General features: G+C 42.9%; 1 protein-coding gene across 5 annotated transcripts in view; it reads right to left on the bottom strand.

Moving 5' to 3' along the window:
* Positions 1-2,866: 2,866 nt before the first annotated feature.
* The window catches only part of ENTPD5 (ectonucleoside triphosphate diphosphohydrolase 5 (inactive)), a 32,674-nt gene continuing 11,741 nt past the window's right edge, over positions 2,867-23,799 (bottom strand). The window contains exons 1-15 of one of the 5 annotated variants that reach the window (XM_019969219.2): positions 18,719-18,842; positions 17,255-17,327; positions 15,401-15,680; positions 14,675-14,754; positions 12,577-12,720; positions 12,304-12,379; positions 12,005-12,040; positions 11,571-11,659; positions 11,184-11,263; positions 10,444-10,505; positions 9,375-9,476; positions 8,545-8,685; positions 7,789-7,845; positions 6,951-7,066; positions 2,867-3,736 (exon numbers count right to left, since the gene is read on the bottom strand). In XM_019969219.2, the coding sequence (XP_019824778.1) occupies positions 3,650-3,736; positions 6,951-7,066; positions 7,789-7,845; positions 8,545-8,685; positions 9,375-9,476; positions 10,444-10,505; positions 11,184-11,263; positions 11,571-11,659; positions 12,005-12,040; positions 12,304-12,379; positions 12,577-12,720; positions 14,675-14,754; positions 15,401-15,617 (1,287 nt within the window). In that variant the 5' untranslated portion in view covers positions 15,618-15,680; positions 17,255-17,327; positions 18,719-18,842 and the 3' untranslated portion in view covers positions 2,867-3,649. Of the gene's footprint in view, positions 3,737-6,950; positions 7,067-7,788; positions 7,846-8,544; positions 8,686-9,374; positions 9,477-10,443; positions 10,506-11,183; positions 11,264-11,570; positions 11,660-12,004; positions 12,041-12,303; positions 12,380-12,576; positions 12,721-14,674; positions 14,755-15,400; positions 15,684-17,089; positions 17,220-17,254; positions 17,328-18,718; positions 18,843-23,799 lie in introns of those variants that run through there. The other 4 variants (XM_019969217.2, XM_019969220.2, XM_019969218.2 and 1 more) reach the window with 4 other exon arrangements.

Below are 23,799 nucleotides of genomic sequence, written 5' to 3' on the forward strand. Positions count from 1 at the left end.
CAGAATAAGACAAATTGCTTTAACCTTTATTATAGGTATATTAGACTTTCTTAAAAGGAAACCAAGTTTTAAAATGCTAGTTATTACTTCCTTATCACAGCACCATTTTTCATCGATGGCTCCTCTGTGGGACACCACTGTATTCTGTCATAAAACAATAAATAATTTCATTGCACAGGTTAAAAGACCTCAGGAACCAGGTCAAAAGAAAAGAATCTGAATAGCAGCAGAATTTGTTCATGTTTGATTGCAGACTGCTGGCAGACCTGGGCAGGGGGCGGGTTGCTTTACTCTGCAGTTTTGAAGTGCTTACCTCACAGTACCCAAGATGCCTATCGAAGAGATTTTTGGATCCATTGGATTTGTATGCCATAAAGAATATCTTGCTCAGAAGTCTGATTTGAAGATGAAAGAAGATAACGGTCTGCTTTTGACCCAAGGTAAGCTTTTCTTGGGAAATATTTTTGAAGGAGTGGGAAATGTGTTACCACAGGGGAGCTTTTCAGGTAAATGCAGAAAATTTATAAGATCCTAGAGTAAAAACGTGAATGTTTCAAGTCTTCCTGGAATCTCAGGAAAAATGTGCCCAGAATGAAAGATGGCAGCTCTGGGAAAAGCTGGGTGATTACTGGCAAAGTCCAGAAAGGTCACTGTAGGGGAAAAAGGTCCTCTTTCATAAGAAAAGGGAAAGGTAAAAAGAACATGGACTCTACAAAAGTACGCAAACAAAATCAGGCAAGACATGAATTTTAAGGCACACCTTGCAAGGACCTCCATAACCCACAGAGGATGTTTTGCTGAAAACACACACACAACATCCACTGTGTGCCGGGCCTTGTCCCAAGTATTTGAAATACATAACATATTCACAGAAAGGAAACCTCATCACCAATACTAGACCCTGTAAGACCTCTCGTAAGAGGCCCAAAAAGTATACTAGCGGCAGAAAGAATAGACAAACTTTTTTGTAAGAAATAAAAATTCTCATTCCAAATTGTTCCTATAATGGATAAACTGGTTAATTCTCCAGATGTTCTAATCAAGATTATCAGAAAATATGTAGCTACATTTCTGGAGTTATAATGCGTCTACCCAAGAGTTCTGAAAGTATTTGGGATGACTAAAGAAGTCAGCTGAACAATGTGTGGCCTTTATAAAAAAAGTTCCAGAGATAAACTGGTGATAAAAGACCAGGAAATCTTACTCCTCTGAATCCATCAAGCTGGAGGAGTCTTTAGTGAACATAGCTTATCTCTTGGGAAAACGTGGTTTCTAGTGGGAAATGGTCTCCCCCAGTGAAATTTATGGGATTTCAGTTCTCAAACCAGGAACTGAACCTGGGCCCTCGGCAGTGAGAGCATGGAGTCCTAACCACTAGACCACCAGGGGATTCCCTGTCCCTAATCTTGCATTTAGTGTATGAAGACTGGTTCTAACGGCCTTCTCTTTGGACAAGATGGGAAGGTCCAGAGGTTAAGTAGTATGTTAAAGAGAATGTAAGGGATGTAGAAGGTGTTTTCTTCAAAACACCAAAAGACTATGCAAATGAAAGTGAAGTCGCGCAGTTGTATCTGACTCTTTGTGACCCCATGGACTGTAGCCTATCAGGCTCCTCTGTCCGTGGAATTTTCCAGGCAAGAGTACTGGAGTGGGTTGCCATATCCTTCACCAGGGGATCTTCCCGACCCAGGGGAACCCAGGTCTCCCACGTTGCAGGCAGACACTTTACCATCTGAGCCACCAGGGAAGCCCCAAAAGACTATGGAAGGAGAGATTAGAGCAGAAGTAAGACTATGGAGGAGGGATTTTTTTTTCTAACATCAGTGCAGTCCCAAAGTGGAATGAGTTGTCTGGGAACATGCCTAAACAGAAACTGAGTGATAACGAGTTAGAAGCATTAAGGGACTGCAATGGGTAGAAGACTGGATTACATTTTTTAGCTGTCTCCATTATTTCCATTATTTAGCTGTTTCTATTATTTCATTCTGCTTTAGCATTTTGGGAGGAAGAGAATAGGTATAAAGGTGACCTCAGTATAATTAAACATTAGTGTGAAGAATGAAAAAATGCCACATAGAATTGAAAAAACAAATTTGGGGGGATAAGTATATAGAAATTTGCCTAGTTATTTGCACATATCAGATATTAAATATTTCTTGACTCAATGGACTTATTTGTGCATATCAGATATTAAATATTTCTTGACTCAATGGACTTATCTGCACATATCAGATATTAAATATTTCTTGACTCAATGGACTATCTTTAAAAATAAGGTTCCCCAGGAAGTGGTGTGAGGGCCGAGTGTATTTATGTGAAAAAGCTGAGTCTACTGTGGAAGCTACAAGCGTGTGGAGATACAATTCTGCTGGAAGGAAGCTGGAGGTAAAGAGCCAGACTTCAGGAAGATCTTCCAAGTCCAAGAACAATCAAGTGCGTAGACAAGCAAATGACGGTCATGTGGGAGAGAACAAGATAATGGACTTCAGGGGAAATAATTCACAGAATCGAATGCTGAATATTCAAAGTGAGCATCCACTATATGGATGTGGGCCAAGATGGCCAACCAAGTCAAATGTTAGGTCTCACCAGGAAGGGTATCAGAAACCCTGGGACTAGACAGCTATGTAGAGGATGCTAGCTGAAATGATCAGGGGGCAGGGCAGAAAGAGACACTGCTATGAAGACTAAAAGTGCAAGCTGAAAGGGGCTATTACCAAAATCTAGATCCTTGGAAAGCACACCCACAGGCCTCTTACCAGAAACCGGGGTATAGCTGTATTAGAAATACAAAGAAATTAAATTTAGGATGACAATATAAAGACAAGGGGAGGAGGAGGTATTTGCACAGGAAACACACACATACTCCTTATATAAGATTGGATATGTTCATTAATCCGAGGGTTGACTGATAAAAAGTTGATTAAAAAGTGGTCTGTACAAGGCAGACACACCCTCCCAAAACGTGTCCTCTTAACTGGATGTCCCACTTCTGGCCAATGAGGAGTTGCTCTCCATCCTGCTGAGATTTAGAATGGCTGCTCTCAGCTGGCTGGGTTGGCGCTAACACAAAGTGGGATCGTGTAACTTCAGGTATGGTGTTTTTCTCTGAATTACACATGGTAAGCAAAACCTTTTTCTTTAAGGGCAGGTGAGTGGAAGTAAAGGTGGGACAGGGCAAAGTGTAGGAAAAATACCGGTGTCAAAAGGTCATGGGACTGTCATCAGTTTAACATCTAAGAGGATAATTAAAACGTTCAAAGGGATGAGGCACTAAAAGGGCTGAAATGAGATTTTTCTTTGGTTGCCACGGTTCCATCCCTGGGTTCCCTAAGATTAAGTTCCAAAGCTGTTACTTTTGGCTCTCTGATACACAAGGAACCTCAAAGATTTAGATTCTGGTACCAGCTGTGCATGAAGAGTGGTTAGGAAACAGTTCACATTTGATTAATTAAAATTAATTAAACCCCAATCTCTAGACCCAAGGGCAAGACCTGTCTACAAAAGCCCCTTCCTCTTGGTGAAACCAGCTGCTGGGCTTCAGTCCAGGTGGCCCCCAGACTAGCGCAGAACACAACAGAATCCTTTCCTCTCTCGTTCTCCCTTTAAAAATATTGGCAAATGCAGGCCTCAGAAGAATGGCGTGGCCTTAGTGGGAGATGCCCAGAGACTGCAGCAGGTGAAAGGTGGCCCCCAAGGCCCAGCCGGTCTCGATGTTGTTCACTTTCTTCGTGAGCTGTTGGGAAGGAGAAAAAAAGTCTTCACATTTTTATTCCATTTTCAACTCTAGCAAGCACAACAAGCAGAGAATATCTTCCCAGATCATCTACATGGCCAAACCAAGGCAGCAGTGGGAGTAGCCAGTATCTGGAGGCTTCTCCCAACCCTCCCTGCAAGTTCCCCTCCCATCACTGCCTAATGCCCCTACCTACACCTGCCCATCTGATCCCTGAATCTTCTGGCCCAGGAAGTGGTCTCAACTCAGGACTTCTGAAAAGGATCTTTTAGATAGGTTTCTGAACTCTCCCTAGTCCTGAAACTAAATATATAACAGGAGTTAGTAGATTTAGCAGAGAAGGCAATGGCAACCGACTCCAATACTCTTGCCTGGAAAATCCCATGGACGGAGGAGCCTGATGGGCTGCAGTCCATGGGGTCGTGAAGAGTTGGACACAACTGAGCGACTTCACTTTCACTTTTCACTTTCATGCATTGGAGGAGGAAATGGCAACCCACTCCAGTGTTCTTGCCTGGAGAATCCCAGGGACAGGGGAGCCTGGTGGGCTGCCATCTATGGGGTCGCACAGAGTCGGACACGACTGAAGCGACTTAGCAGCAGCAGTAGATTTAGGGGTAGGAAAGAACATACTAAGCTGCTCAGTTCATACTTTGTAATTAACCTCCTCTTCTTAAGCACTTGTTAATAACCAACCAAGGGATTTTAGGCATTGTAGGCCAGATTGTGCTTGAGTTGGTTCAGTGACTTTGGGCAAAAGTTAATTTTCTCAACTGCATAACAGGATTAGATTAGCCTTTATCAAATTGTTTCTTCAGAATCCTAGAGGTTCCTTAGAAGTGCCTCAAAGGAGAAAGGAGGCAGATGGTGGTGTTCCAGGCCCCCTACCTCTGCTTCAACCAGATAACTCCATTTTTATCAGTTTTACTGGAATTCTGCATAAGCTATTATAAAGATGCTATGCCCAGGTTTGCAAATCAGTGGACTGCTTTTAATCTTCTAGCTTCTTATGACACAGTACTTCTGTGTTAACTTAATAAAATTAAGTCAACAGTCAATGTGCCAAAAGCTGAGAATGGTGTGTGCATCATTATCTTGAGATTTAGTCTGTGACACCCAAGTCACACTGGGAGTACCCCCTAGCCCCACCACCCTGAAATGTCCCTCTGTCCTCAGGACCTCGATGCCAAAGTGAAGTGATCTCTGGAACTGGGGACTGCCCACCCCTGATGCAAATTCTGCTGCCACTGAAATGAAGACGTAAAGGATGCCAGAAATGGAAATGGCAGAAAATTGTCCTTAAATGATTTGGTTACTGTTGATGCTTAAGTACAGGTAGTAGTTAACTTAGTATTGAGGGCTTAGGATGACCCCAAGCCTCCCACTGGTGTGAAATGCCTACACTAACAATATTAATAACTTACTATGTGTCAGGCACTGTACTTCATCTCCGTTTTCATAACAGCCCTAAGAAATGGGTACTCTAAGGACCCCCGTGTTTTGAATCAGGAACTTAAAAGAGAGGGGAGGTAAGTCATCTAAGGCTACAGAGCTAGAAAGCTTGCAAAATCAGAGCTTGAACCCATATCTGATGGAGAACAGAGGCATGCTTTTAACACTACACTTTACTGACTATGGGCAAGTAACCCCTTAAATGCCAATATTCTCGGCAGGTATAACAACATTAAATCCAAATACCTTTGTACAAATGAATTTATGAAATCTGTATAACATAAGAAATGAGGCACTATAAACTGATCTGGAAATGAAGAAACAGGAAGAGGAAGTGACACAAGAGAAGGGAACTTCACAAACTACAATCTACGAACTTGACCTTGAAATTCAAAGTTGCCTTGTGGCATAGTTGTATGTCTGTTACATCTCCTCTAATGGCCTGTATACTATTAATATTTGAGGACAAAGATTACATCTTAATCATCTTTGTAACTAAAATGTGCAATTACTCAGTTACGGTATAGAATATAAAAAAATATGGGATGGATGAAACTTATGTGTTTGGAATAGATAACAAGCTACTACAGATTAAGTAAGGAAGACAAAGAGGGACCCAAAACTCAAGAGGCACTAAATATATGCTGCTGCTGCTGCTAAATCACTTCAGTCGTGTCCGACTCTGTGCGACCCCATAGACAGCAGCCCACCAGGCTTCCCCATCCCTGGGATTCGCCAGGCAAGAACACTGGAGTGGGTTGCCATTTCCTTCTCTAATGCATGAAAGTGAAAAGTCAAAGTGAAGCTGCTCAGTCGTGCCGACTCTTAGTGACCCCATGGACTGCAGCCTACCAGGCTCCTCCCTCCATGGCATTTTCCAGGGAAGAGTACTGGAGTGGGGTGCCATTGCCTTCTCCGACTAAATATATGAGGCACACATAAAATACATACAACATACTACGTAAGGCATTCAATGCTCCTGAGGTCTTAGTAAGCCACTCACTGGTGATAACCTTTGGCAGAGGTCCCTCATGTCCTCTGCCAAACAAAATCATCAAATGGACTAATGAGCAAGCTGATGCCACTGGCCGGTGCCCCTTCAAAAAGAGCAGCTTTGCCCCAGGCACCCTTTGTCCTTGTGCTCCCTTGACCAAACTTTACCTACAGTACTTGAAACCACATTGTCAGCAGCAAAGACAGGCAGGACATATGAACCCAGAATTCAGGAAGTACAGCGCTGCCTGCACCCCATCTGTGTGTTCCCCTTGCTTCTCACTCTGACTTTTGAAATCGATTTAATAAACCATGTGACTTGGGCATCTTAACTTGGCCACAAACCACTCTGCTCTATGACCTCTGGGATAGCTTGCCTGGTAATATAGAGTCGACTCTTGAACTACAGGGGATTATAAGTGCCAACCCCTGTGTGGTCAAAAACCTGCATATAACTGTACAGTCAGCCCTCCATATCTGTGGATGCAACGAACCACAGATTGTGTAGTACTATATTACTTACTATTGAAAAGAATCCATGTTATTCAGCCTGTTTTATTCAAGGGTCAACAGTACTTAGAAGCCGCTACTGCATCAAGCTGATTTCCCATATTCATGGTGCCTTGCACACTGCCTTGTCCATAGCCTGAATGAAATTATCTCCAAATTCCACCTGCAGCCACTCTGATTACTAAACAAGTTTTTAACTCTTTCTCCCCAGCTGCGGAGTGAGAGGACTGTTATGTGGCACTAGTGTCCTCTCTCTTACCTGTAAGACGGTGCTGCTTGCAAAGCCAAAGCCGTCCTTCAGCAAGGCTGTGATGTAACTGAGATCCATGCACAGGAAGGGACTGCCTGAGGTGAAGTTTTCCAGGTTATCACACACTGGCAGTGAGAGAAAGAAAAGTGCAATGCCAAGTCTGCAGCCATCGGAGAGGCATGACTTTCTCTAAATACGGACTGAGAATAAGCACAGCAGAACCCTCATTCTTCCTCTCCCAGATGCTTGGGAGTCTCAGGGGCTAGAACTGTGCAGTGACAGCCTCTGCAGGACCCCAGCTCATCAAGAACCTGCACATTTTTGACGTGACATCTCATATACTCAAAGGTGCGTGGGCCCTACCTAGTTCATTTGCTATGACGTGTATTTCTATGACCTAATGTTGGGGCTTAATTCAACTAAGTCCCTTATACAGTGTTAATGCTGAGACCCAGAAGACAGGGAAATACCAGTTAGTCCTATTTCACAGCCTCTGGATGAGATCAGTTATTTGCATTTACGATGGACTCCTTCAAGGAAGCCTCTGCAACAATTTCTTGTATATTCTGATGGTTAGTTTTATTACCACTGATAACACTATTTCAACTTCTTTTTAAAAAAGGAGAAAGAAATATAGTAAGAAGAAAAGGTTTTCACCATTTGTCCAAACTCTTGTATTCTCATTTTTCTCTTTGCCACTTAATGCTTTTAACTGCTGGCAAAGATAGGAAACCAGCCTGCTGAGCGGCTTTCTGCTGGCTGAGGTGCATCAGGTGACCTTAAGGTCACTGGCGTTGGCAGGCACAGCTTCACAGGCTTGCCTTCAGTGATTTCCACTGAAACTTACCTTCCCTTGCTTTTCTCTCAAAATCTTCAACTTTTAAAACACCCCCTTTTTCATAATCTGAAACAGAACAGCAGTTGAAGTCAAAAGGCCTTCCAGGAAGCATAAGAAAATTTATCCTAGTGATATTTATAATAATGAAAAAGTAAAAAATTTCCAATATTAAAAATGAGATAAACAAACATGACATATCCCTACAATATAATCTATGCCATTTATTTTATTTATAATCTGTTATGTATGCTTAATTACAGCTAAAAAACTGGCCCATTAAAAAGGGGGCATTAAATACAGTAGAAAATAAAAAATTAATTCATATCTCAGGCCATGACTGATCACATATGTACATTCTCACAGCTAAACAAAATGTGTTACTATTATGATAAGAAAAACAGTTATAAAGTGGAGAGAGGATGGGGTGATGAGTATAATCATTATCTTGAATTTGGTGATGGTTTCGTGGGTGTTTACACGTGTCAAAACTTACCCAATCATATACTTGAAATATGTGTGTTTTATTTTATGTCAATTATACCTCCATTAAGATGTAAAAAAAAGGAAAAAAAAGACTTCATGTATACTGGTTTAGGCCACCTTCTAGTCCCAAAAGATTCTAAACCAGACTCTCTCACTTGAGTAACTTGGGAGCAAAGCAGGGTGAGCAGCTCAACAAAGCACCACAAATACTCCTTTGTCCCCTCCCTTCCCCACCACAGGCTTGCCCAGCTCTCCCTACACTGACACCTGGCGTGAACTTACCAATCATGTCTGTGTCCACGGCTCGGTCATAGTAGTAAGAGAAAGCGTAGAAGGAGCCTCTCTGGACCTCATCTGGTTGATGAAGTTTTCCTTGCACCACCCTCAGCACTTCCGCATAGCAGGGCTCAAAGCCCACCTCTCCTGCTGGGGCAAAGGGCAAGGAGGGAAAGTGAGAGGCAAGCTGCTGAGGGAGAACAGGAGGACCAAGGCGCGCTGAGGCTCGGGACAAAGCGCTTACAGACAAAGATGAGCACACTTCTGCGGCTTCATCCCTCTGGAAAACTGGTACCTGCTTCTCCATGGAGGTTCCTCCCTAACCTGCGTTCACCAAAGAAGCCAGGGCCCACCTCGAGCTGCAGCCCAGCACTGCGTTTCACAGTAGTTATGATAAGTATGCAGAGGCTCACCTGCTTCCTTCACTGGAAAAATTAAGTTGCTCCCTTGAGTTGAATGTCTATGCCTTTTATAATACCTAAGATCAATTACTGTTTTATTGCCTCAATTCTCTACCTGAAATAGCTAAGCATTAATTGAATCTGAGACAGTTTCACCCTGCAGAGAGCTGAGACCCTTAATAAGTTAGATGCCAGCTAAGAGGTTTCTAATGGATCCACAACACTTGGGCAGGGAAAGAGCTGCAGAGAGAGTGACAGCTGCCGTGTTCTCTGTCATGATACACTACTCCTGGAGGCACACCAACATCTCCTTGGAATTAGTTCCTGCAAAAGACAAGCTTCTCTTCTCTTGAGCTCTGGAAGAAGTTTCCCATGGAACTTTTCCAGACTTCTACTATAAACGTAATTTCAACCAGTGGAAAAAATACCACTTGCCTTCTTGATTGCCACCGTACTGGTATTTCACACCCCCAAAGATCCACTCTGCTTCCAACCATCTCGGCAGACAGGCACTTCGGAAAGTGTGTCCATCAATTCCTGGAAGAAACCAGACCACAAAGTAAGAGGCAAGGGTGTGAGGGAGAGAGAGAAAGAAAGCCAAACAAGAAGCCAGTAAGGTTAAAAGCTATTATCAAGGTGGCTGGGCCTTAAAATCATATGGAATTAGTTCCGTGACTGCTTCCTATGATATGAATTCTTACTCTCAGGGTTCACAGATGGGCTTGGTGAACCCCCTGAAACTCCAGGCAAATTTTCATGCTTATATTTATTTGGCAGAGGGGTTGTTGGCTTTCATCATATATTAAATCTAAAACCTATAATGGAATAAAGTTCCCTCATTTCTAAAAAAGGGGGAAAAATACTGATCTACTCTTCTCATTGGTTGTTGTAAGACTTAATACACCTGAAAATGTGAACTCTGAAATGTCAAGTCATCATCACAATAATAGCTTACTGTGAACCACATGTCATACAGATTGAATTAAATGCAAAATCTCTTTTAAGGTGAAGAAAAGGGGCACAAGAAGTTTAGCTAACTGGCCCCAGATCACAAGACTGGTACTGAACCTGCTTCTGTCTGACCCCAAAAGCTGAACTTTTGACCCCTTTTCTGCCTCTGAAGAGAGGAATGGAGCTGTTCGGTTATTCTATCTGGTAAGTGGACTGCTGCCTGCACCTCCCACATAAAACTTAAGGGCCTGAGCAAGCTCCTGCCAAATTTACTCCTTGAGTTTTAATTACTGCAGATGCTTCAGCCTTCTGGCCATAGACCCCTATACCAACAGATTTCATGCTGGAAATGGTGAATAATATATCTATAAAAATATCTGAACTCATAAAGTAGAAAAGGAATTTGCCATTATTGTGTCCATTATACAACGTATGCCTCCTACTTCAGCATAACCCCTCCTGCCACAGAATCACTGCCACGGCAGGGAAAAGGCAAGCTGAGCACTGGTGTCGTTCTCACCACACCCCCACCAGCACAGGCACCCAGACAAACCTGCCGTCTCCAGGGCTCCCAGGGTTGCTAGTCTTGCAGCTTTCAATCCAAATCCCAAGTAACTGTAAAATACAGGATTGACTAATTTCATGCCGGTCCTGAATTCTCCAGCTTAAAGCTCCTTCTTCCAAAAGTAATATGGTTTCTCCGTCTCCCATTGGAGGGAGGAAAAACTTGTTCTCTGTGACCTATTCATCTCATGCAGACAACACACAGTAATTCCTGCACAGTTCAGACCAAGGCTGTGCAGTAAGAACTTTCCATGATTTAAAGGCCAGAGATGGTGACACTTCCTAGGGTTCCACCCTGGGAACCATCCGCAGAAAAGCTCTCATTATCCTGGCTTCTAGCCCAACTGTGATCAAATTCTAGGCTGGATTTTGAGCATCTGAGGTCAGTTTAAAAGAAGCTGACACAGAGCTTTGGCTGAACTTTCTCTGAGTGTTCTGTCTCTAGAGAAAACTTGACTTATATTACTTATCTTTTTTACTCTTTCACATTATTTTTTAAAATCTTATATTACTTTTTATTTTATTACTATTACATGTTTTTAGGGCAAGAATAGAGAATCTTGGGTCCCCTGGGCTTTGGTAAGTGGCTCGGGTTTCAGTTAACAGGCCTTCGGGGACTGGCAAAGATTTTGTAAGGCTGGTCAGGTGTGACGAAATGTGAAAATGCTTTGAAAAGTTAGGAGAATCATACAATGCAAAATATTATTGCTCCATGTTCCTCTCCCTCACCTATGTGTATAGAGCTTATAAGTGCTGTTAAACATCTCAAAGGAAGTGAGGTAGTCCCTAGGGGTTTGTTCCAGGGTTTTCTGCAAAACAGAAAAAGCAAAAAGACTATTCAGGATCCACAGCTGTCTGAAGATGTTATCCTCAGTATCCCCTCCCTCTCCTTCCCTCCAAAATCAGAGACAAAGAAGACAGATTACACTGCTCATCTCACAAGACTTGAGGAATCAAAGGGACTCTGAACAGTGAGAGCAAGTTCAGTCAGTCATTAATTGACACTACTCGGCCTGCTCATGGTGGAGCCGCTGTCTGAAAGGGGGCCCTTTCTTAGCACCATGAAATGTCTGCCAAGTGGGTTGGTAACCAGACCCTCGTATGTATCTGACTCACCTCAAACTGAGGCAGGAACGTGATTTGGGTGGAGGCCCCTCCCAGGTCCAGGGTCCCCACAGTCTCCTGGTTGTGGCCGTGCAGCTGACCTGTGAATGACAGTCAGCTCTGAGCATCTTGTGCTTCCTGGACAGCCCAACACTCCCCTGTCTGCAATTTCTCTCCTACTCCTGGCATATACTGGAGGCATTCTGTAAACACTCCATGCTCCCCAGCGCCTAAGGCTGCAAGCAAAGGCTAACCAGGAAGGACTCTTGCTGCAGCCGAGGTCCTGAAGGCAGGTAATAAACATTAACTTCCTCTCTTTCCTCCCCATCCTCCTTTTTTTTTAAAAAAACTTAAGAACAATATGAAGAAAAAAGGTATTGGTATTTTGCTCCCTGACCATGTGTGAAACCCAGTTAAGTCCTTAGATAAATGTGAGAATGTGTTACCTGTCAGAAAATTCACAGTAACCCAAGCTAATATGCCTAAAAAAGGAAAGAAAGACAAAGATTACATCCAGAGCATTGTTCCCCTCTTCCTGGGCCCCACCTTTGTTCTTTTATCTCTAAATTTCGTGTCTAAAACACACATTTCCTGCTCCCCATCTTTCCATTTCCCGCTATCCCCTTCCTCCTTGCTTATTTGTTCCTTTTTCTTCAGCACCCCTACCCCTGTCTCTCCAGTGCCTTTAATTGGATATTTATTAACCCTGGCCTTCTCCCCCACCATACATCAACACCTTGCCCACCTTCATAGGATCCATCCATGATGCTAACACTGTCATCTGGTACCAGGAAAGGTGATTTCTTGAAGATCTCTTTTACCTAGCAAAAGGAGGAAAGAAATCTAGATTTCCTAAGGCAATAGAACAGATTCCGAACATATCCTATAATACTTAGAAAGCCACACTCTTCATTTTCCCCAGATAAAATTTTAACAGAACTCATCCCTTTTCCCTAAGAAACTAGGTAAGCCATCACTGGTTTCTTGTAAAAACAAGCAAACAGACAAAACAATGTACCTCAAAGAGCAGCGCCTCAGCCTTCTCTTCTGGCAGTAAGCGCAGCCCCGCTGTTGCCTTCAGGACCACTGGCGTTCTCTTCCAGTGACTTGGAGGGATTGAGTCTTTGGCCACCTCTAAGAGTTCTTGAACAGTCTCAGCACCCTTTAAAAGAGACGATTCACGTATCCGGTGAACAGTGCATTTAGTGGAGCGTGTCTGCTCCCTTGGCATGCTCTGGGACAGTACCAGGAGCGAGGGGGCTGAGGGCTCCTATCAGCCTTTTCTGCCCTGAAGAGCAGAGACCCCGAGAAGCGGGCTTCTTTGAAGGAGGAGAAGCCATTTCATTTTGACTAAGTCCTAATAAAAATGATTCTTTTATAAAGTGGTCAATTGTTCTTTTGTGTCTCATATAAAAATTAGCTACACGGGGGCGGGCAGTTTCCTGACGGCCGACTGGTTAGGATTTGGCACTCTCACTGCTGTGGCCAATTTCCATCCCCAGTCAGGGAACTGAGATTCTGCAAGCAGCACAGCATAGCCAAGAAAGAGAAGAAAAATGGTATCTGATATTAAAGAATTTCATATTCATTCATTAATAAAAACATTTTTTAAAACTAGCGTCAGGCCAGAAAGTTGGTAAGGTGAAAGAAACAAGGCTTGGAGTTAGATGGCTGCTTGCTAGCCCTGGGGCCCTCCTGGGGTCGGTGTCCTCAGCTGTGAGATGGAGATACCATCACATAAAACTGCTGTGTGCATTAGATGAGGCAGACTGGACTTCCCTGCTGGTCCAATGGTTAAGAATCCTCCTGTCAATGCACGGGACATGGGTCTGATCCCTGGTCTGGGAAGACCCCACCTGCTGTGGGGCAAAGCCCATGCGCCATAACTACAGAAGCCCACACGCTCTAGAGCCTGTGCTCTGCAACAAGAGAAGCCACTGCAATGGCAGGTCTGCATCTAGAGTGTAGCCCCCTGCTCGTCGCAACTAGAGAAAACCTGTGTGCTACCACAAGACCTAGCGCAGCCAAAAACGTAAAATAAATAAGTTAGTTAGAACAGTTTTATTAAAAAAAAAAAAAAAAGAGGCAGACTGTGCAGAGCTGCCACACAAATGCTAGCTGCAGCTGTCATTATGCTACACCTTTTACGAGTTCCGGCAGGACAGGACACATCAGGTTCATTTTTGCATTACCAGCACCGACATGCATGGTACACGTGTTCAAATTATGATGTTAGAATCCATTATTTTAAATTCATTGTTTTTCTGAGTAAGCATCTGTTCTGACAACATACTGCCTCTTAAACATTATAACCACAGCACAATTTTACTCTCCAAATGTCAAATCAGTTTCTAACAATGCAGTTGTTTTCAACAGCTCCTAATTTTCTATAGCACATTTGCCATTTCATAACGGCAAGCTGAGAAAATAAACATCCTCTTGGTTCTTCAAGTTCAAGCCATTTTTAACATCAGGTTTTCCTCCGGTTAATGATTACACTTGTGACACTGAACAATATCTTTAATATATGCTACCAAATACCAAAGTTCAACATTCTGCCTTACTCTATTTTATACCAGTGTGGCCCCTGACACATGGGGTGTTGTATGCTCTGAGAGCTCACATGTGAAATACAGCTATGACAGAACTCTACATTCATCTTCTATTACTGAAGACTTTTTGTCACGGGTTGTGCCCAGTTTCTAGAACATAACCGTGGTTCTATGCTGTATAAGGGCAGAAATGGATTTCACCTCAATCGCCATGTTTATACCTTCTACTTTATAGAACTTCACAACCATTTTCTGCATCTACATTAATTAACACAGTTGATGGCTTCAAATCAAAGTCTTAAACAGTCAATACAAGTAGCACAATCTCCCGAAAGAGGTGCTCTCCCAGCGTGGTGACAAGCTATTTTCACACCTCCTTCCCCCTAAGCCCTGGTGAACCCAGGGTATACAATTACTGTTATCCAGGAGATTAGCTGAGGACAGAAAACTGATCTCACACATGACCTCAATATCAGCAGAGAACAGCATAAAATATTGAACAGCAGTGGTGTGGTCAAGCTATCAAGGCATTTGAGAATCTAAACATCTATTGAAAAAACTCACCTGCTTAGGTTGATCTACAAAAGCAGAAAGGCCTGGCTTCACAGAATCAAAAATTTCCCCTTCCAGAACTGGAAGCTGTCCTGTGTTGTCCATGAGCAAAACAGAAGAGAGATGGCCGATTATCAAAAGTCAGACTCTTCCTGATCCTGGGCTCTCTATCATATTAACCTATTTCCCCCAGCGATTCCAAGTCATCCCACCTGTGAGGAATTGTAGGAGGCTTGAAGGAGTACTGGGTAGGGGGAGAGAGGACGAAAAGTAATTACCGAGGGTCCCTCTGCCATTTCTCTGGTGGGCACCTCGCTTCTACTCCTTTCCCTAGACTCTGTGTGTAACTTGAGAAGACTGAATATTCAGAAAACATTAATCTCCAGGGTCCCCTCATTCCCTTTTCCAAGGGTGGTAGTGGTCTTCTTCTCAAGACCACTCTCAATATTCTGAACCCTGGAGTATTAATTCACCTTTGGAGAAAAGTAAAGACAAATTATAACTACACTTCTTAGACACATGGGTTCAGACTACAGGCAGTCCTGATGGCTTTGAATTTTACACCAAGTTAAACCATATGTGTTCAGTTACAGTCCAAAGTTTTCTCTGAAGAAAGACATTTAGAGACTGTAAGATTCTGTAGCTGGCATCCCACACTCTCAGCACATCTGTTTCTAGGAGGAGGAGATGCTCAAGTGTGGGTTTCCAGATGCTGGTGAGGGCCCCAGCTGCACTCACCTGGTACTTTCTGCACGAAGGTGTAAACGTGAATTCGCGTCCCAGTGCTCCCTGCATCAAACATAATTCCATACAAGGTGCCGGCGCTGACGTTGACAGGGCACATGGAAGACAGGAAGACGCCCTCAAACCAAGTCTGCTGCTCTCTGTGGAAGACAGTGCTGCAAACACAGGACGCTACCAGCATGAAAAAGGCTGCTCCCTGGTAAAGGGCCATTCTCTTCTGAGATGTAGTGCGTCTTTTGTTACAGAAGCAGAGCTGCTATCGCACCTGCAGTGGCTTCTGGGACAAAGACATGCAAGGTTGGACCAACTGGCCTCTTTGTTTACACTTGTAAGATGGAACACCCACTACAGAAATCCCACCCCTTTCCCCAAGCTGGTCCTTCCCTAAATACCTGCATAACAAGCTAGACTAGGGTGACAGAGGCTCTGAGCACCTTTTCTGAAGGGTATCTGGTTGCAAGAGGAAATTGGGATTTAAAATATATTTCCCCATGCTCTTTCTTTTTCCCTCTATTTTTGGCCACAAAAAATCCTAGTTCCTCAACCAGGGATCAAACCTGCATCCCTTGTCCTGCTTTTAATAGTAGGGTGGATCACACATACTCAAAGGCTGTCTCTGTCACCCCACTCCTAATGTTACATCTTATTTTTTCTTTCCATTTTGACAATTTTGTCTTTAGATCATGAACCATGTGCCTTGCAGGATCTTCGATCTCCAACCAGGTGTCCCCTGCCGTGGAAGTGTGGAGTCTTAGCCAGTGGACCGCCAAAGAATTCCCTTTCTTCTTTTTGATTGATAAATAGAAGCTTCGATTTCTGAATTAAAGTTATAAAGTTACAAAAAAGTTACAAAGTCCCTGGCATTGGGGTGTTCACAGCCTTTAAAAATCAGGCCACCTGTGACCAATATTGCCAGTGGCTTGCACATTCAACCACATTTTAAGGAAATAAATCAACTTAATTCAAAAACACTTTAAATAGACCATTATGGTTTTTAAAACATGCTTCACAGGTTTCAGGCTACGTTATCTCCATAAGCACTTAGGAGCAGAAGGGCAAATAAAGACAGAGAGGCTCAATGACCTGCTGAGTCATAAAGTGGTGCATTATGGCAAGTTACTGCCTGTATTTCTTAATGTGCTTGTAACAAATGCAAAAAACTTGTAAGTGCTCAGCATTATCTACTTTGGATTTTAGATACAAATGATGCAGAAAAACTAGAGTAAAGGTTACATGGAAAAGTGTCTCCTGCATAGGGTGCATTTTCCCCTGGTATCACTGAGGAAGGTCACATCCATATCCTCCAGCATTTTAGGCTTCCTTAGTTGCCTCTTATGTACTTTGCTCAAAACAGTTCTGGGTCTTCTGATTCACCTTTCACCTCTGAACTTCTCCTCATCCAAGTCATGGTTACTAGTTAAACAAGATCGAACTCCAAAGTCCTCATTCCCCAGTCCTCTAATTGCAATAGAACACTCAGTATGCTTGGAGCACAGATGAGGACAGTATATCATCCTCACATTTGTTGATCTGCCAGGATGCGTTCTATCAAAACGTCTCTCTCCCCCGCTAGGTAACATACTACAGAAAATAAAGCAAATTCAAGTTAACTGCATTTGGAATAAAGCTATTTGAAGTAGCTGGAGTTGTTCTGAAGTACCTCAAAGACAGAGTGAGAATTACCAGTTTGAACACTCTTCAAGACTGAACTTCTATCCTGCAGTGAAGAATGAAAGCTATTGGCTAAGGAAAGCAAAACTTAGAATCTCAAAGGAAACTTGTCTCTAGAATCTCAAAGGAAAGGAAACCGCTCCAACAGGTCAGCTGCCGGGCCAGATTCATACTTACGTCTTCAGTCACTCCCTTTGGTGGGTTCTTCCTTTGCAGCAGCCAGGCTGGTCATGTAGATCAACCAGAAGAACTGAAGACAAAAACAACCTTTCAGATTCTGAGTGTTAACAGATTGTGGCCTTGTCCAAAGCCCAGACCACATTCCACACTCTCTGGAAGTGTATTTAGGGGCTCTCCAGACACCAGCCCGCTTCCACTGCTGTGACTGACTGCACAGCAGCTTCTTCAGGGCTCACTCATATTTTTTCTATTATTGTGGTTTCTGGGAAAAAAGAAACAACTCTCCAGCTTCTATTTCCATTAAGCAAACCTTTGTTTTTCTTCCAAAAGAAATTAAGGGGGAAAAAATGCATAGCAGGTATCCCTTTTCACAAAGTGAAAACTGCAGCGTCATACCAGGTGCTCAGTGTAGAAGAAAACAGATTTTAGAGAAAGCAAAGGATGAACACACAAACTGCACCATCTGCTCTCAACATTTACCTTCTAACACCACTTCCAATCTCACTTTTCTTTAAGATTAGCTACTCTAAGGATGGCATTAGAAAGGCTCACAACAAACGGCTTAGAGCACACAGAAAGGCACCCTATTTCACATGACACCAGCCTACCAGGCTTGCTCATTCACTGCCAGTCTCTGCTCAGGTGTCACCTTCTCAGAGAGTCCTTCCTTGTCTACTGTATTTAAAATCGCAACCCACCTGGTCGCATGCATCTTCTATCAACACCTTCCTTCCCTGTTTATTTTTCTCCGCAGCACTCCTTGTCTTCTGACACCCTATATAATTAATTCACTGCTTCTGGGGTTGTTTCTCGTACTCCCTGCTCCTGATTTCCCCTGCCCTTCATGAGCTATACATGGGCAGATAATTTCCTCTGTTCACGGATGTGTTCCTGGCCCTGGAATGATACTGCCACATAGTAGGTGTTGAATATATTCTCTGAAGGGATGAATAGTGATCCAGTGATTCAAGGACTGGATCTCATCCATTTAATAAGAATATATAACAAGTGACTTCTTTCCTAAAGGAGATTCATTATCCACCCACTGGAAAATCATGATTCCAAACTTCCAGGATGGATGGTTTCTCCAAATGTATCAATTACATAACAAGTTTTATATGCTACTCAAAATAATGTAGGTAGACTGGAAAGAATACATCAGTGTATTTAAATTCACTCCTTCAGAATTAGTCTTCTCAACCTCTCTTGCTATCTCCTTATTCATCCCCAACAAAGCCCTCTCTTCAATTCTTTTGAGACTTTGGTGCCAGCTAGGGTCAGTCACTATGCCCATGTCCTTCGAAGGTCTTTTCAGTGCATCTTTGTCTCTGTAGTAAACACCAGTCCCCCCCCAGCTCAGCCTCCCTGGAGCATCATGCTCTGGATTCCCTTCTTCCATGTCCCCCGAGCTTCAGAGACCACAACCCCACAGGACCTGGGCCCCCCACACTGGGTACGCACCTGCTCATGTCTGCCCAGTCCCTGTGATTCCTTGCTCTCACTGTTGATTGCCTTTTGCTCTTTGCCCCTATTTCAGCCTTTTTGACTCTAGCTAGTTTCATTTGAATCATTTTCACCTTTGTGCTAGTTTGCAACCATGTGGCATTTTGCTAACTCACTCCCTTCTTTATTCTTCACTCCTCCCTTATCCACCTTTATTCTGAGTATACATTATCATCTGATTCATCTACTTTTATGATAGTTAAGTGCCAACTGGCAGAATTACTGCTTATAGGGCTTAAGTTGCCAAGGAACTGAATTCTGTGTTGTTTTTACACAGGAGATCAAAATTAATGTTTTTACAACATTATTTAGTTATGTTACATTTACAAAATATGTAGCCTTATAAGAATATTACCTATCCCCTACTAATTCATGTTTTTACAACATTAGCCCAATAGTAGAGAAGTGAATAACACTCCTCAAAAGCTTCCATCTCTGCGATGAACTTAGGAGACTAGCATTGGATTGTCCAATTTATAAGCATCACTGAGTGTCTAATATATACCAGACACTGTGCTAGCTTCTAGATACAAAGTTCAGTTCAGTAGCTCAACATGTCCGAATCTTGCGACCTCATGAACCGCAGCATGCCAGGCCTCCCTGTCCATCACCAACTCCCGGAGTTTACTCAAACTCATGGCCATTGAGTCGGTGATGCCATCCAACCATCTCATCCTTTGTCGTCCCCTTCTCCTCCTGCCTTCAATCTTTCCCAACATCAGGAACTTTTCAAGTGAGTCAGCTCTTCACATCAGGTGGCCAAAGTATTGGAGTTTCAGCTTCAACATCAGTCCTTCCAATGAACACCCAGGACCGATCTCCTTTAGAATTGGCTGGTTGGATCTCCTTGCAGTCCAAGGGACTCTCAAGAGTCTTCTCCAACACCACAGTTCAGAAGCATCAATTCTTCGGCACTCAGCTTTCTTTATAGTCCACCTCTCACATCCATACATGACCACAGGAAAAACCATAGCCTTGACTAGACGGACCTTTGTTGGCAAAGTAATGTCTCTGCTTTTTAATATGCTGTCTAGGTTGGTCATAACTTTCCTTCCAAGGAGTAAGCATCTTTTAATTTCATGGCTGCAATCACCATCTACAGTGATTTTGGAGCCCCCAAAAATAAAGTCAGCCACTATTTCCCCATCTATTTGCCATGAAGTGACGGGACCGGATACCATGATCTTAGTTTTCTGAATGTTGAGCTTTAAGCCAACTTTTTCACTCTCTTTCACTTTCATCAAGAGGCTCTTTAGTTCTTTTTCATTTTCTGCCATAAGGGTGGTGTCATCTGCATATCTGAGGTTATTGATATTTCTCCCGGCAATCTTGATTCCAACCTATGCTTCATCCAGCCCAGCGTTTCTCATGATGTACTCTGCATATAAGTTAAATAAGCAGGGTGACAATATACAGCCTTGATGTACTCCTTTTCCTATTTGGAACCAGTCTGTTGTTCCATGTCCAGTTCTAAGTGTTGCTTCCTGACCTGCATACAGCTTTCCCAAGAGGCAGGTCAGGTGGTCTGGTATTCCCGTCTCTTTCAGAATTTTCCACAGTTTATTGTGATCCACACAGTCAAAGGCTTTGGCATAGTCAATAAAGCAGAAATAGATGTTTTTCTGGAACTCTCTTGCTTTTTTGATGATCCAGCAAATGTTAGCAATTTGATGTCTGGTTCCCCTGCCTTTTTTTAAACCAGCTTGGCTATCTGGAAGTTCACAGTTCATGTATTGCTGAAGCCTGGCTTGGAGAATTTTGAGCATTACTTTACTAGCGGGTGAGATGAGTGCAATTGTGCAGTAGTTTGAGCATTCTTTGGCATTGCCTTTCTTTGGGATTGGAATGAAAACTGACCTTTTATAGTCCTATGGCCACTGCTGAGTGTTCCAAATTTGCTGGCATATTGAGTGCAGCACTTTCACAGCATCATGTTTTAGGATTTGGAATAGCTCAACTGGAATTCCATCACCTCCACTAGCTTTGTTCATAGTGATGCTTCCTACGGCCCACTTGACTTCACATTCCAGGATGTCTGGCTCTAGGTCAGTGATCACACCATCATGATTCTCTGGGTGGTGAAGATCTTTTTTGTACAGTTCTTCTGTGTATTTTTGCCACCTCTTCTTAATATCTTCTGCTTCTGTTAGGTCCATACCATTTCTGTCCTTTATAGAGCCCATCTTTGCATAAAAATGTTCCCTTGGTATCTCTAATTTTCTTGAAGAGATCTCTAGTCTTTCCCATTCTGTTGTTTTCCTCTATTTCTTTGCATTGATTGCTGAGGAAGGCTTTCTTATCTCTTCTTGCTTTTCTTTGGAACTCTGCATTTAGATGCTTATATCTTTCCTTTTCTCCTTTGCTTTTTGCTTCTCTTCTTTTCACAGCTATTTTTAAGGCCTCCTCAGACAGCCATTTTGCTTTTTTGCATTTCTTTTCCATGGGGATGGTCTTGATCCCTGTCTCCTGTACAATGTCATGAACCTCCGTCCATAGTTCATCAGGCACTCTATCAGATCTAGTCCCTTAAATCTATTTCTCACTTCCACTGTATAATCATAAGGGATTTGATTTAGGTCATACCTGAATGGTCTAGTGGTTTCCTACACTTTCTTCAATTTAAGTCTAGATACAAAAGACAATTCAAATACAGACCCAGCTCCTGGGGACAATTTCAGCTTACTAAAAGAAACAGACAGATAAACCAATACCTGTACTCTACCATGGCAAGTTCTCTGACAGAACTATGCACAGGTATGCCAAGTCTCTTCAGTCGTGTCCGACTCTGCGCGACCCCATAGACGGCAGCCCACCAGGCTCCGCCGTCCCTGGGATTCTCCAGGCAAGAACACTGGAGTGGGTTGCCATTTCCTTCTCCAATGCATGAAAGTGAAAAATGAAAGGGAAGTCTCTCAGTTGTGTCTGACTCTTTGCGACCCCATGGACTGCAGCCTACCAGGCTCCTCCATCCATGGGGTTTTCCAGGCAAGAGTACTGGAGTGCGGTGCCATCGCCTTCTCCGATGCACAGGTATAGTTCTGTGCATATGGCAGGAGTGGATATAAGGGACAGTAACTCATCACAGAAGGAGGATGGGAGTGGGAAGGGAGTGGGAAGCTTTTTAAGGGATGAGAGGTATAAGCTTGGTCCTGAATCAGAGGCAGGAATTACCATGGAAGTAACACAGGAGAATTCTGAGAACTTCAACTACTACAAGTTCAGTATGGCTGGAATGGAGAGGTGTAACAGAATAGAGGACAAGTGTGAGAAAGAATTGTTCTGGAGGTATCAAATCAGATTTCCAAACAAGTGGACTTGTTTTCCTTAAACAGTTCCCTGGTGACACCTGACTGCTATTAATGTCTTTCTATTCCCTCCTTAAGCAAATATCACTATTGACTAACGTATTTCCCAACAGTGTAAAATAATGGGATGAGAGAGGTGATTAGGAAGGTCTACCAAAAAGTCTGAAAACACTGAAATGTAAAAGCTCCCACTGCCAATTCTTCTGAGTTCCACAGCAAAGTTGACTTTAACAAAGTAAAAATTGAACATAAAGCAAACTTAAAATGTAACTGAATGAAATTTTTAAACAATAGGCTGATGGGAATGAATTAGCCCAAACACCTAGAATGTAAGTTAGGCAAAATAAAACCAAAGTGGGTCTAACTGGGTAAGTCTGGGACAGATCTCAGCACAGTGAGCAATGCCTCATTTGAGAATATAACTTAGGACTTACAGATCTAATACCAAGGGCCAAGGGCCACCCAGAACACCTTGCTACTTGAAGGGTGTATAGGGGAAAGAAAGAAATAGCTTTCGTACTCCTAAAGCCAACTACAGAGCCTGGAACATGTCAGACTTCAGTAAATACATTCTGAACGGACCTGGGACAATTGGGCTGATGGTATCTGCAGATAGGAGCACTGAGGCAGGGAGTACCACTTTTCCCAGGGTCTTACTATGGCTATGTATCACATCCCCAACTTTATTCCCTCCAAAGCAGCCCACAGGAGCGCTGTTCTAGGAAGTCTGTTTATTCACATATGTATTCATTCAGCCATTCCAGAAATGATCAGTTGCCTAATGCTACTTATAAGTACAGCATGCAAAGATGCATCATCTTAGATCTGCCCTTTAGGAGACTACAGTAAACAGGAAAAATTTAATTTAATTACCTTTGTGAAGTTAAAATGTGACAAGCAGCACAGTTCTATGCTCTGAGATTTCAAAGCAGGGAGAGATTATTTGGAGCTGGAATGGTCAGAGAAAGCTTTGTGAAAGGGGAAGCTTCTGAGAAGGGTAATGAAGAGGGGAATTAGGACATGGGAGGAGTGCTTTTCAGGAAAAAAATAAAATATGAATCAAGACCTCGATGGAGAGAGGATGGAGCAACCCCAAGGGACAGTAAATAGACCAGATTGTTGTAGAAAACAAAATTGGAAAGGCAAACTGAGATCAGATAGTAGAATACACCAAATGCTCAGCTACAGAATTCAGACTTGACTTTGCAGGCGATGTGAAGCCACTGAAAATTTTGAGCAAGGAGTGTCACAGATATGAATCTGGCAGTTACATGTAAGAATCAGGGTGGGGAGCCTTGGTAGGTTCCACTCACTTATCTAATAACCACATCTTTTTAAATGAATAATTAAAATGGTAAAGGAGCCCAATGCACAGATGACTAAATCTACCTAGAGGATTAGGAAAGGCATGAGATGACATTTGAACTGATTACAAAAAGTGAACAGAAGTAACTACATAAATAAGAGAGACATGTGGACAAAGAACAGAGGGACTATAGAAAGATGAAAACGGCAAGGCAATTATGGATAGTTTGATTTCATTTTTAAATTTCCTCAAGAACTTCTTGTCAAAGGTTGAGAAACAAAATGAAAACAAAGAATAGGTTAGAATGGAAGAGATTACAGGGAGGTTAGCATTTAATGCAGAGGAAAGACCAGCCAAAGGAAAACAATCTGAGGTGATCACAGCTACCGTTTATTGAGATCTTAACATCCGCCAAGCACTATGTGAAG

The sequence above is a fragment of the Bos indicus genome, chromosome 10, assembly GCF_029378745.1.
Source record: "Bos indicus isolate NIAB-ARS_2022 breed Sahiwal x Tharparkar chromosome 10, NIAB-ARS_B.indTharparkar_mat_pri_1.0, whole genome shotgun sequence".
NCBI classification, from domain to species: domain Eukaryota; kingdom Metazoa; phylum Chordata; class Mammalia; order Artiodactyla; family Bovidae; genus Bos; species Bos indicus.